Below are 13910 nucleotides of genomic sequence, written 5' to 3'. Positions count from 1 at the left end.
TCTGAAAGTGGGGAGAGTCGGGGCCTGGCATATGTGGAGACTGTGGGCCTGTTGTTAGGTAGGGACCGTCTCTATATGTTGCCAACTTGTACTTCCCAAGCGCTTAGTACAGTGCTCTGCACACAGTAAGTGCTCAATAAATAGGATTGAATGAATGAATGAATGAATGAATGAATGGAGGGGAAGGGAGTTGCAGGGTAGGTGGAGGACGTGGGAAATGGGTCCATGGCGGTGAGATGGGGGCACAGCTTGCCCCTGTAATAGGCTGTAATAGGAGATGAGTGAGGTGAGGTAGGAGGGGGCTAGCTGATTGAATGCTTTGAAGCTGACAGTAAGGGGTTTCAGTTTCATGCTGAGGTGTACGGCTAGCCATTGGAGGCTCCTGAGGAGGGGGGAAAACAAGGACTGAACATTTGAGACAAATGATCCATGCAGAAGAGGGGAGAACAGACTGAGTGGGAAGAGACAGGAGGCAGGGAGGTCAGTGAGGAGGCAGCTGCAATAATCAAGGCAGGACAGGATAAGTGCTTTAATAGCCATTCATGCTAACACAGGCTGTCATGCAGCAAACATTTTGAGAAACTGCCATCTTCAAAATGTCCCAAGCAGCAGCTACATAGGCAAATTCAGGAGGGGTCACAATTCTGAGGGTAGGGTGAGGCCCCTAGACTGAAGTCACGGTAGTCTATCCTCCGAGAATGAACTACTAGTGCGAAACCCTAACCCGGACTGGAGCATGCCTCCAGGATCCTTATTGGTCAGGGACGGCCTGTCCCTTAAATCTCTTCCTTTCATGGAAAAGAGCAATGAAATAAGGTCTCGTGACCTCAGGCTTCCTTCAGTTATTGTCATACTTCTTTCCTACCATTCCTCTTCAAACTCCTTGAGTGAATTGTCAACACCCACCGCCTCTACTTTCTCGCCTCTATGTCTTTCCTTGAAACCCTCACTCCTGGCCTCCACCCCTTTCGCACCACAGAAAGTGCCCTCTCTAAATGGCTTCTGCTCCATCCTAATCCCCCTTAAACTCAGCTGCGTGCAACACTGTGGACCACCCCCTTTTCTTGGAAACATTATCTAACTATTTCACTGACACTTTCTCTCCTGGTTCTTCTATCTCTCTCTCGCCACTCCTGCCTCCCTCCGTTTAATTATGGGTGTCCTTCAAGGTTCAGTTCTAGGGCCCCTTCTATTCTCCATTTTCACCCACTCCTATTAAGAACTCCTTTGTTCCCTTGGCTTCAACTACCACCTCAATGCAGATGATACCCAAATCTTCCTCTCCAGCCCTGACGTCTCTTCTTCTCTGCAGTCTTGCATTTCCTCTTACCTTCAGGACTTCTCTATTTGTACGTCCCAGTGACACCTCAAACAATAACTGTCCAACTTGATTCTCTTGTAATAATAATAATGCTTATTATTATCATATTTGTTAGGCACTTACTATGTGCCAGGCACTAGTAAGTGCCTAACAAATATGATAATTATAATTATTATTGTGCCAGGCACTGTACTAAGCACAGGGGTGGATACAAGCAAATCGGGTTGGACAGTCCCTGTCCCACATGGGGCTCCCAGTTTTACTCCCCATTTTACAGATGAGGGAACTGAGGCCCAGAGAAGTAAAATGGCTTACCCAAGGTCACACAGCAGACATGTGACAGAGCCGGGATTAGAACCCTTGACCTTCCGACTCCCAAGCCCATGCTCTATCCACTACGCCATGCTGCTTCTCCAGCACTTAGATAAGTGCCTGGCACATAGTAAGCACTTAACATTATTATCATTATCATATCTTAAACCAAACTCATCTTCCCACCCAAACTCTAGCATCTCCCTGCCTTTCCCATCACTGTAGACCACACCACTATACTCCGTCTCACAAACCTGAAACCTTGGTTTTATCCTCGTCTCTCATCGAATGCACATATTCAATCTGTTACCAACTCCTGTCAGTTCTTCTTTCACAACATTGCTAAAATCTGCCCATTCCTCTTCATCCAAACAGCTACCATACTGATCGAAGCACTTACCCTGGCCCACCTGAACTACTGTACCAGCCCCTTCACTGGCCACCCTGCCTTCTGCCTCTCCCTATTCCAGTCCATATTCCACTCTGCTACCTGCATCATTATTCTGAAAATGCCGCTCATCCACATCTCTCACTCGAGAACGTCCAGTGGTTGTCCATCTACCTCGGCAAACAGAAACTCCTCACCATCAGCTTTGAGACAATCCGCTCGCCTCTTCTTACATAACCTTACCGATTTCCTACTGAAACCCAAACTGCGTGCTCACTGCTGGTCCCTTGCTAACATTGGAGAAGCAGCGTGGCTCAGTGGAAAGAGCCCGGGCTTTGGAGTCAGTGGTCATGGGTTCAAATCCCGGGTCCGCCAACTGTCAGCTGTGTGACTTTGGGCAAGTCACTTCACTTCTCTGGGCCTCAGTTACCTCACCTGTAAAATGGGGATAAAAACTGTGAGCCCCCCATGGGGCCAACCTGATCACCATGTAACCTCCCCAGCGCTTACTTAGAACAGTGCTTTGCACATAGTAAGCGCTTAACAAATACCATTATTATTATTATTATCATCTCCCCTCTGGTCTGGAACTCCTTCCCCCTTCACATAGGACAGACCACCATGCTCACCACACTCAAAACTCTCCTAAAAATCACATCTCCAAGATGCCATCGCTGACGAGGCCCTCATTCCTTCTACTCCCTCTCCCTTCTGCATCAGCCATGAACTTGGATCTGTACCCTTTAAGCACTTGATATTCACCCCACCCTCAGGCCCACAGTATTTATGTACATAGCTTTTATTTTAATGTTTCTCTCCTCCTCTAGATTGTAAGCTCCTTTGGGCAGTGAATACGACTACTAATTCTGTTTTATTCTACTCTTGGCAGCACTTGTTAGAGTGCTCTGCCCACAGTAGACACTCAAATATAATTATGTCATTGGTTAAGCACTTACTATGCTCCAGGCACCGTACTTACTAAGAGCTGGGGTGCATACAAGCAAATCGGGTTGGATACAATTATGATTGTTTTAAAGTAAAATTCCATTTTCAAAGGAACTCAGGCCTTTCAAACAATAATTTGGCTAAAAGTGGTGCATTTTCTACTTACTTTACTAACAGCTGCCTTCCAATACTTTAAGTAAAAATGCCTTAAGTATCTTAAAGTTGATACTATATGTGGACTTTTACCCTGCCAGTAAGCTTATAAAATAGCACAAGAAGCTGCATATTTTCATAGCAAGGCATTTTTTTTCTTAATCATCTTCAGAAGAATCTGAGTTGAGGGATATAAAAATTTGAGTTTCAGAGGGACAAAATATGGTTTCTTCATCCTCTTCTGAATTTTCTTCACTATATGTGTGATTTCCACCATCTACAAGTTTTGCTGAACAATAACCCGAGGCATCTAAAAAGCTCTCACAAGGGAATAAGGAATAAGGATGTTTTGACTGACTGAAAAGGTTTTTTAAGTGGTCCATTCTACAATCCGGATCTGAACGATCATCAGAGAGAGACTGTTTTACACACGTGAAAGCAGGCGGGTTGGAGAAAGTCATTGTAATACCATGGCGTCTATAATATGATGCAGTTTGCTTTTTTGACGTATCAGATTGAGAAAGATGGATGAGCCCAGGCTTGGTCATGGCTTTACACTCTGAGTTAAGTTCAGTGTACTGTTCTTTGCCAAGTGGTAGAGTCTTGATGTCAATAGACTGGACTACTTTCTTTGTGGTCCTAAAAATATAGAAGTTTGAATTAAAACAACTTAAGGCAAGAAAAATACTGCTTCATCTTGAGAACACCGAAGAATTTCTGCATTCAGATCTTAAGGTGATGAGAGATGGATGTCAGGAGACTTTTCCTGCACCGTTAATAAAATTTAGTGTAGTAAAATTTTCTTTACAAGTTCTTGTAAAATTGTCCTAAGACGTATTCACATTTTTTAGGTCCAGTTTAATACACCCACAATTTTCCTTTTCTCTCTGAATAGGTTTTCTCTGTTTTTTGGAGTTTTCCTGTTAAAGTTTGTCTGGATTCCAATTTTACCATAGTACCAAATAAGATACCTTTGGCATTAAGTTTTTCAAATATACTCCCCGCTTCTACACCTCCTTCCCATACTTCAGACTGTAAGCTGTTGTGAGCAGGGAACATGTCTAGCAACTCTGTTACATTGTACTCTCCCAAGTGCTTAGTACAGTGCTCTGGACACAGTTAAGATCTCAATAAGACTTCTAGACTGTGATGAACCCATTGTTGGGTAGGGACCGTCTCTATATGTTGCCAACTTGTACTTCCCAAGAGCTTAGTCCAGTGTTCTGCACACAGTAAGCGCTCAATAAATACGATTGAATGAATGAATACGATAGATTGATTACTGAAATCAGGGGAATAATTGAAAGTCGCTCCTTACCAAATACCTATGTTCAGTCTTTAGATTTACAAAATATAAAAGGAGCAGCCTGATCAGTTTAGAGAAAAGCATTCCTACACTTTGGGGCAATCAATCAATTAATCAGTTAATATATGATATATTGTGCGCAAAGCACTGTACTAAGTATTTGGGAGAGTAAAAAGTAAGAGTAGTTTGACAAGATCCCTGCCCACAGTAAACTGTTTACAGTTTACGGGAGGAGACAGGCATTAAAATAAATAACAAAATAAGGAAATGGTATAGCTTAAGGATATTTACATAGGTGCTGTGGGGTTGTGATGAGCAACAAAGTGCTTAAGGGGTAAACAGCCAAGTACATATTCAACATAGGGGGGAGAGTGGGTAGGGGAAATGAGGGCTTTAGTCAGAGAAGAGCTGGTCTTTTAGACTGTGAGCCCAATGTTGGGTAGGGACTGTCTCTATATGTTGCCAATTTGTACTTCCCAAGCACTTAGTACAGTGCTCTGTACATAGTAAGCGCTCAATAAATACGATTGATGATGATGGTCAAGGGGATGTGCTTTCAAGGTGGGGAGACTGGTGGGCTGTGGGATATGAAGGGGGAGGGAATTCTAGGCCTGAGGGAAGGTGTAAGCAAGGGGTCAGTGGCAGGATAGATGAAATCAAAGTATGGAGAGCAGACTGGTGTTAGGGGAGTGGAGTTTGCAAGTTGGGTGAAGTAAGGGATTGGTGAGCTCAGGTAGGAGGAAGAAAACTGATCCAATGCCTTAAAGCCAATGGTAAAGAGTTTGTGTTCGATCCAGAGGGGGACGGGCAACCCTGGAGGTTCTTGTGGAGCAGGGCGATGTGGACTGAACAGTTTTTCGGAATGAGCTGGGCAGCCTAGTGAAATATGGACTGGCGTGGGAAGAGACAGGAAGCAGTAGTCAAGGTGGGATATAAGTGTTTGGATCAGCGCAGTAGCTGCTAGGTTGGAGAGGAAAGCATTTTTACTGATGTGAAGGAAGAACTGACAGGATTTGGTGACACTGAATATGCGGGCTGAATAAGAAAGATGAGCTGATGATAATAACGATAATAATAACAGTATTTATTAAGCATTTACTATGTGTCAAACACTGTTCTAAGCGCTGGGTAGACACAAATTAATCAGGTCCGACACAGTCCCTTGTCCCGTGGGGGTCTCACAGTCTAAGTAGGAGGGAGATCAGGTATTGAATCCCTGTTTTACAGATGAGGAGACTGAGGCATGAAGTTGAGTGACTTGTCCAAGGTCACAAAGCAGCCAAATGGCAGAATAGGGATGAGAAACTAAGTCCTCTGACTCTCAAACCCAAGCCCTTTTCAATATTCATTCATTCAATTATATTTATTAAGCACTTACTGTGGGCAGAGCCTGTACAATACAACAACAAAAAGTGATATTTCCTGCCCACAATGAGCTCACAGTCTCGGGGGTTGGGGGACGACGACATCATGCTGTTTCCCTGTGCCAAAGTTATGGGCTTGTGAGACAGAGAGGATAGTGGTGAGGTCTACAGTGAAAGATAGGAGAGTCAGGGGAAAGGCAGGGTTTGAGTGGGAAGGTGAGAAGTTCTGTTTTGGGCATGTTAAGTCTCAGGTGTCCGCGGGACATCCAGGTAGAGATGTCACGAAGGCAGGAGGAAATGTGAGATTGCAGATAAGGAGAGAAGTCATAGATGAAGAGGCAGATTTGGGAATTAGTGGCATAGAGATTCACTAATTTGATCGTATTTATCGAGCACTTACTGGGTACTAAGTGCTTGGGAAAGCACAATGCAAGAATAAACAAACACATTCCCTGTTCACAGTGAGCTTACCGTCTAGAGATGGGAGTTGAAACCTTGAGAGGTACTGAGTTCTCCAAGGAAGTGGGTGTAGATGGAGACAAGAAGGGGGCTCAAAATGAGCCTTGAGGGACTTTCAGAGTTAAAGGGTGGGTGGGAGAGGAGGAACCAGTTTGAGAGACTGAGAAGAATCAGTCAGAGGCAAGTATGAGTTTCAAGAACAAACCCATTGTTACTATATTTGTACAGCAGAGTTTTTATCTGGCCTATTTCTTTTCTCAAGTAGAGAAAGAAGAAATGATTTCTAGTCTGACTCAATTTTTCAACCACAGTATCTGAGAGCTGAAGTGTTGGAATATACTCTTAGCTCTAACACGCATGCAATAAGAGATCCGGTATTAATATAGTCTTAAGAGAATGATTTATCTGGAAAGCAATTTAACATTAACAAAAAATCCACTGTCCTGCCCCTAGTGCTTTTTTTCCCAAACAATTATTCAAACAAAACGTACCTAGGCCTCTATTTCTATAAAGTTATGTTCCACTAGACTCAATATTGATTACAAAGTCAATGACAGATTTGTGGAGAAGAGACTCTGATTCTCCAATCCAAGGTGAACCACACAGGACAATAATAGCATTTTAATTCTAATTACAAAACTTACACTTTTTTGGGAACAGTGTCAGTCACACATTTGCAGTGAAAGAAACAGCAACAGGCTATGGTTATGAATGCCAGCAACAGAAGAACAGTCATCATGGCAATGATTAAGTCACTCTTAAAATCAATAGCACTGTCTTCATGTTCTTTTCCAAAAACCCCTGTCAAAGAGATGGATCACCAGATGGAATTAGACAACAGAATAATTTGGCTTATATTTACCTAGGGGAGGTGAAGTTCTGTATAACTGAATGCTAAAGCTAAAAAAACCCCCAAATCAGTAATACTATTATGGTAGTCTGCTGGGCATATGCTCTAAGTCCTAATAAACCAAGATAAAAGAAACAGATAGTCTCAGGAAAACTAATGTTCATACCCAGGATTTGTTCTGGGATTCAAGCCAAATACCCTCCTTTCTCTTCACTCTTCCAGCCATATGCCTCTTTGAATATCCCTTAAAAACCAGAAGCTGAGATAGAGAAGTCCCTCTTGCCACTGGAAATATAGTAGCCACAACCAATTAAGCAGTCCCTCTTAGGAACTAGGCTAACATTCCCACATGTTAAGTTTAAAAAAAGGGTAATGGGGAGAAAGTCCCCGTCCCTTGTCATCCTCCTCACATCTTAAAGCTTCTCCATTCCTAGCCGTTCATGAGTTGTTTGGGATGGTCTCAGGTGAAAGTACTTAGTATAGTGCTCTGCACACAGTAAGCACTCAATAAATAGCATTGATTTAAAGTACTGCCATCCATTTGATGATTCATAGTGTCAGCACAGAGTATCAGCCACTTGATCTAAGTGATGAGCAGCTGTATATTGAAATTGGTTTGGAAAGAGCTTAGTGGTCTGCGTTACTGGATTCACTCAATCAATCGTATTTATTGTGTGCTTACTGTGTGCAGAGCACTGTACTAAGCGTTTGGAAAGTACAATTCAGCAACAAAGAGAGACAATCCCTGCCCACGATGGGCTCACAGTCTAGAAGGCGAGAGACAGACATCAAAACAATGTAAACGGACATTAATATAAATAAGTAGAATTATAGATTTGTATATATATGTATATATATACACAAGTGCTGTGGGTTGGGGAAGGAAGGTAGAGCAAGGGAACAGAGTTATATATATATATACACATCACAACAAGTAAACAGGCATTAATATAAATAAATAGAACTGTGGATATGTACACATATACACAAGTGCTGTGGGGCAGGGAAGGAGGGTAGTGCAAAGGGAGTGATTTGGGGCGATGGGGAGGGGAGAGGGAGCTGAGGAAAAGGGGGGCTTAGTCTGGGAAGGCCTTCTGGAGGAGGTGAGCCTTCAGTAGGGCTTTGAATGGGGGAAGTTTGATTGGAGGATTTGAGGAGGGCATTCCAGGCCAGAGGTTGATGGCGGGACAGGCGAGAACGAGGCCCAAGTGAGAAGGTTAGCACCAGAGGAGCGGAATGTGCGGGCTGGGATGGAGAAGGGGAGAAGAAAGAAGGGGGCGATAAGGGTCGGAAACCTTTGAATGATGAAGGGTTGGTGCCCTCTAAGATTCACAACAATTCCCAGATCTACAACTTTTGCTTTGGGAAAAGATTTCAAGAACTGAGTGGCAACTTTAATTAGGCTGGATCCTAGCCTTGGACACAATAAATACCCCTGTTAAATGAATCTAAGGGAAGATAACGCTAAGGTAAGAGAAGCAGAGTGACCTAGTAGAAAGAGCTTAGGTGTCAGAGGACTTCATTTCTAATCCCTACTAACTACCTGCTGTGCATCCTTGCCTAAATCACCTTTTCTGTTCCTCAACTGCATCATCTGTAAAATGCGATTTAAATATTTGTTCTCCCTCCAACTTAAACTGTGAGCCCCATATGATACAGCTACCCATATACTGATACTGGTATATTAATTTGAATTTACCCCAGGGCTAGATCGGTGCTTGATTCAGGTTGCTTAACAAATTCCATTAAAAAAAAACCATCTACTAGGTCTTCTAGGAACAAGCACTACATCAGTTGTTGGCTGAGAAAAATCTCAAAACCCAGCAATGACAGTCTCCCGTGAGAAACAACAGCTGAGCCTCGGACCTGAGATTTCAGGATTGAAAACCTGTGCAGAAAAATTAATTACAATGCTACTGGTTGGCTTAGAGTGCCTCTCAAACTCTCCCATTCCTACCAGTTGTTTCTACTGGGATAAGGAGTGCAGAAAGTGAGTAGATAGGTCTTGACCTACTTTAGCTGGTTATAGATGGAACTAGAACTTGAACCCAGGCCTCCTGATTTCCAGATCATACCAGTGTCCTTTCAACTAGACTAGAAAACTTATAAGCGTGAAATTTCAATGTTCATAACATTTTACTGATGCTGTACATAGATTTTTAATTATAGATTTTAATTTAATGTCACACACCTTCAGGAGTTCCCTGTTTGCCTGCTGCGATGTAACAATTCATCCAAGTAGAGAACAGTAAAAAGTTATTGAAATAAATATCCATGTTGAATGTTTTAGCTGTGAGTCGACGCTACATCTGGACACTGTTTTCCATTGGAGCTTAGAATGTCACTGGAGATTAGTAGACTGAATCCAATATATTATGACATCACTATCTTTTTATAAGACTTGTGACAGCACAATCTTGTCAGGGGAAAAAAATGAAACGATGTTTAATAAAATCAGTTAAGTTTTCCTTCACATGTAAACTTGAACTAAAATCTAGAAGATTAAAAAAGTGTCAGTTGGAAGGGCATGGATTGAAGAAAGTGTGTCCAGGCCCAAGAAGGCGGGAAATGGATTTTTTTAAAGTGTATAGAATCCTTGGGACTGATTATTTCTAAACTCCTAGAAAAGCTTTTCGCTGTCCAGAAATGTTTTTTCTACTTAAGACTGAAGAGAAAAAAATTTCTGTTATCTATACACAGGTCCCAGAAATCAATTTGTAGGAAATAACAATAAGGCAATATAAATCATACGCATATGTACCCAATGTTCAGAAAAGAACTATAACTGAAAATTTGTGAAATCCAGGACAGGCACAGAGAATGGTAGTAACTGGTAAGAATACCACTTTCTACATTGCATACTGATAAAGTAAGCACCCCTGAATTTTAAAGTTACTGATTCTCACTTTCAGTGCACAAAATAATTTATGCTGAAACCCAAACACCTTCAGGCTCATCTCTCTACAAGTTCTAACCTTAGCTCTAGTTTCCATACGGGTGGGAATTGTGTTTATTGTATTGTACTTTCCCAAGTGCTTAAGTATTGTCCACTGCACACAGTAAGCACTCAAATGCCTTTAATGGTATACAGTAATACAGCTCCAAGTTAAATCATGAATTTTTAACAGCTATAATTATATGTCTGCAAAGTTGGGAGAAAGCTAGTGAATACAAAAAAGCACACAACCCTGATTTGCAAAACTCCAGAGATAACTCACTGAATAGCAGGAGGGGCTGAGAGATTGTAGAGGGAAATGCAAACAGAGCATTCAAGGTAAATGAAGAGAGCAAATGAAACATTTTATTAATTGGGCAAGGTGGAAATGGGTGAAAACAGAACCAAAACATGCCAATACTTCTTTGCTAATGCTAGAACAAAAAAAAATAGAGTGATTTGGAATGCTTGATGATTCTGATAACCCCCTTCTGACTACCCTGTTCCAGATGCTTGTCATATCTCAGCTAGATCACTGCATTAGTGGTCTTTATCTGTGGTCTTTCTGGGTCCAGACTCCCACCTTTCCACTCTAGACTTCACTCTTCCTAAAATGTCCTTCTGCACAAATCTCTTCTGTTTAAAAAAAGCCTTACAATGTTATCCATTCCTCTCTTCAAACTTTCAAACATTGGTTTTATGGCACCATCACTGTAATTTCCTCCTTACACCCATCTCCTAATAATAATAATAATGGTATTTGCTAATCAATCAATCAATCAATCAATCGTATTTATTGAGCGCTTACTATGTGCAGAGCACTGTACTAAGCGCTTGGGAAGTACAAATTGGCATCACATAGAGACAGTCCCTACCCAACAGTGGGCTCACAGTCTAAAAGGGGGAGACAGAGAACAGAACCAAACATACCAACAAAATAAAATAAGTAGGATAGAAATGTACAAGTAAAATAAATAAATAAATAAATAGAGTAATAAATATGTACAACCATATATACATATATACAGGTGCTGTGGGGAAGGGAAGGAGGTAAGACGGGGGGGTGGAGAGGGGGATGAGGGGGAGAGGAAAGGAGGGGCTCAGTCTGGGAAGGCCTCCTGGAGGAGGTGAGCTCTCAGCAGGGCCTTGAAGGGAGGAAGAGAGCTAGCTTGGCGGATGGGCAGAGGGAGGGCATTCCAGGCCCGGGGGAGGACGTGGGCCGGGGGTCGATGGCGGGACAGGCGAGAGCGAGGTACAGTGAGGAGATCAGCGGTGGAGGAGCGGAGGGTGCGGGCTGGGCAGTAGAAGGAGAGAAGGGAGGTGAGGTAGGAGGGGGCAAGGTGATGGACAGCCTTGAAGCCCAGGGTGAGGAGTTTCTGCCTGATGCGCAGATTGATCGGTAGCCATTGGAGGTTTTTGAGGAGGTAATGGAGGTAAATGCTAAGCATTTACTATGTGCTGAGCACTGTTCTAAAGACCTGGGGAGATACAAGATAACCAGGTTGAATACAGTCCCTGTCCCATATAGGGTTTACAGTCTTAATCCCCATTTTACAGAGAACTGAGGCACGGAGAAGTGAAGCAACTTGCTCAAGGTCACAAAACAGACAAGGGGAGAGCTGGGGATTAGAACCCACGATCTTCTGATTACCAAGCCCATGCTCTAGCCACCAGGCACGGCTGCTTCTACTGAATGAAAAGGGGCTGCCACCGGGAGATGGGCCAGCTGGGCCTCCTACAACACATCAAGTCAGATTTAGCATTCCTCCTAAACCAACGATCCTGTACTGTCCCAAGTGCTTAAATATAGTACGTTGTTTTTAACTTACCCACCTCCAGCCTCTGGTTTACATCCTTCCTGGCTGGCTCTTCCTTTCTTCAAGTCCTTCTGAAATTCCACAACCTCTCAGAAGCTATCCCTGATTAATTTCCCTTCTCCCCATGTTGTCAGTTCTCATCTAAGTACCTCTGTACCACCTGAGCACTTTACCAATCAATCAGTTCTATTTATTGAGTTCTTCACTGTGGGCAGAGTACTGCTGTAAGCGTTTGGGAATATACACTATAACAGAGCTGGTTGACATGCTCCCTGCCCACAATGGGTTTACAGCTTAGAAGGAAAAAAATGCTTGCATTCCAGATGAGATCTGAACCCGTAATTTCTGGTTTAGGAAACGCTAATGCCGTATTCATTGAGCACTCACAAACTTCTCTTGCACATATTGTTTTCTATCCCCTGCTACTGAAGCATGTCTTCCTCCTGTCAATTATGTCTGTTCCCATTTCAGATTGGACTCCTTGTGGGCACGGATCATGTCTCCTACATCTATTAAATTATCCCCAGTGCTCTGTGCTCCACACTCAGCGGCGCTCAATAAACTCAGTGACAGATTGGTTGCTGCCAGGCTAAAAACAATAAAGACAAAAATGGGTGCTGGTCTCTGAGGAGACGGCTGACACTGTCCACTTCTTGTCTGGAAACCTTAGGGGCAAGAAACACTGAATTTAACAAAAATATTCGAGTAGGACTGCTAAATAGACCATGTGATAATGAGGAAAGGGTGGACAATGTTAAGGAAGTAATAAAATTGGAGCAGTTACAGTAGGAGATTATCCTCTGAGAAGAAGTTGGAGATAAGGTTTTTGGATAGCATTACTGATTACTTCCTAGAAAACTAGTATTAGAGATCAAGTAGAGGATAAGTAGACAACAGTGCTGATGGTGTATGTGGTAGAGCCACTCTGCAATAATGATTAATTGTAAATTTAGCATTCTCGCTGGTGAGAGAAGCCTCCAAACCATCCAATCTAAGGTATTACATTCTAAAAAAGGTACTTTGAGCACATAAGGAAAAAGCTGCAAAATAATTTTTAAAAATTGGAGATTTTTTTTCTTTTTAGATATGTATTTCATGGGCTACTAGATGCAAAGTTAGGAATGTAAATAGTAAAGTTAGGGATGTAGGATGATAAACCATAACTATTAGAAATGCCAAGGAGAGCAATCAATTATTTATTAAACACTGTACAAAGTGCTTGAGCATTGTACTAAGAATCCTGTTGTAATTGTTGGATTCACTATTAACTGAGCTGGATGAACCATTAATGATAGAAATGACACTTCTTAATATTTGCATGTCATTGGAGGAATATTTAGTATTTAAATGTAGAAATTTCTTTCCAACACAGATATTCATTATCTAGTATTCTTTCATGTCTGTACTAGAATTACAAATCTGATATCTGAATTTGGGAATTTTTATTTTATTAATAAGGTCTTTGGGATGGTTTTATTTTTAAGTGACACAAGTTTCTTACATGGTTTTTAAGTGCTTTTTATATGTCGACCACTGTTCTAAGCTCTGGGGTAGATACAAGTTTATCAGGTCAGATACAGTCCCTGTACTGCAAGTAGGAGGGAAAGCAGGTAGGGAATCACCATTTTACAGTTGAGGAAACTGAGGGACAAAAGTTAAGTGGCTTGCTCAAGGTCACCCAGCAGATCATTGGAGAAGCAGGAATTAAAACCCAAGTCCCTGTATATATGCTTGTACATATTTATTACTCTATTTTACCTGTACATATTTTTTCTATTTATTTTACTTTGTTAATATGTTTTGTTTTGTTGTCTGTCTCCCCCTTCTAAACTGTGAGCCCGCTTTTGGGTAGGGACCGTCTCTATATGTTGCCAACTTGTACTTCCCAAGTGCTTAGTACAGTGCTCTGCACACAGTAAGCGCTCAATAAATATGATTGAATGGATAAATGAATGAAGTCCTCTGATTCCCAAGCCGCTGCTCTTTCCACTAGGCCACGCTGCTTCTCCAGAGAAAAAAATTCTAACACAAAGTTCGTTGTAAAAGTTGCTTTTGAGGAA

At 42.1% G+C, this 13910-nt stretch overlaps 1 protein-coding gene across 1 annotated transcript; it reads right to left on the bottom strand.

Annotated features, from left to right (window-relative positions):
* Positions 1-3258: 3258 nt before the first annotated feature.
* On the bottom strand, positions 3259-9483 carry LOC119930107. Its single transcript, XM_038748580.1, has 3 exons — positions 9290-9483; positions 6893-7049; positions 3259-3758 (listed from the first exon to the last, which is right to left on the bottom strand). The coding sequence occupies exons 1-3, from the start codon at positions 9372-9374 to the stop codon at positions 3278-3280; spliced, it is 723 nt and encodes a 240-aa protein (XP_038604508.1). The 5' UTR covers positions 9375-9483; the 3' UTR covers positions 3259-3277.
* Positions 9484-13910: the final 4427 nt, after the last annotated feature.

The sequence above is a fragment of the Tachyglossus aculeatus genome, chromosome 6 (assembly GCF_015852505.1).
Source record: "Tachyglossus aculeatus isolate mTacAcu1 chromosome 6, mTacAcu1.pri, whole genome shotgun sequence".
In the NCBI taxonomy this organism is placed as follows: domain Eukaryota; kingdom Metazoa; phylum Chordata; class Mammalia; order Monotremata; family Tachyglossidae; genus Tachyglossus; species Tachyglossus aculeatus.
This window is presented reverse-complemented; position numbering and strand designations above follow the sequence as displayed.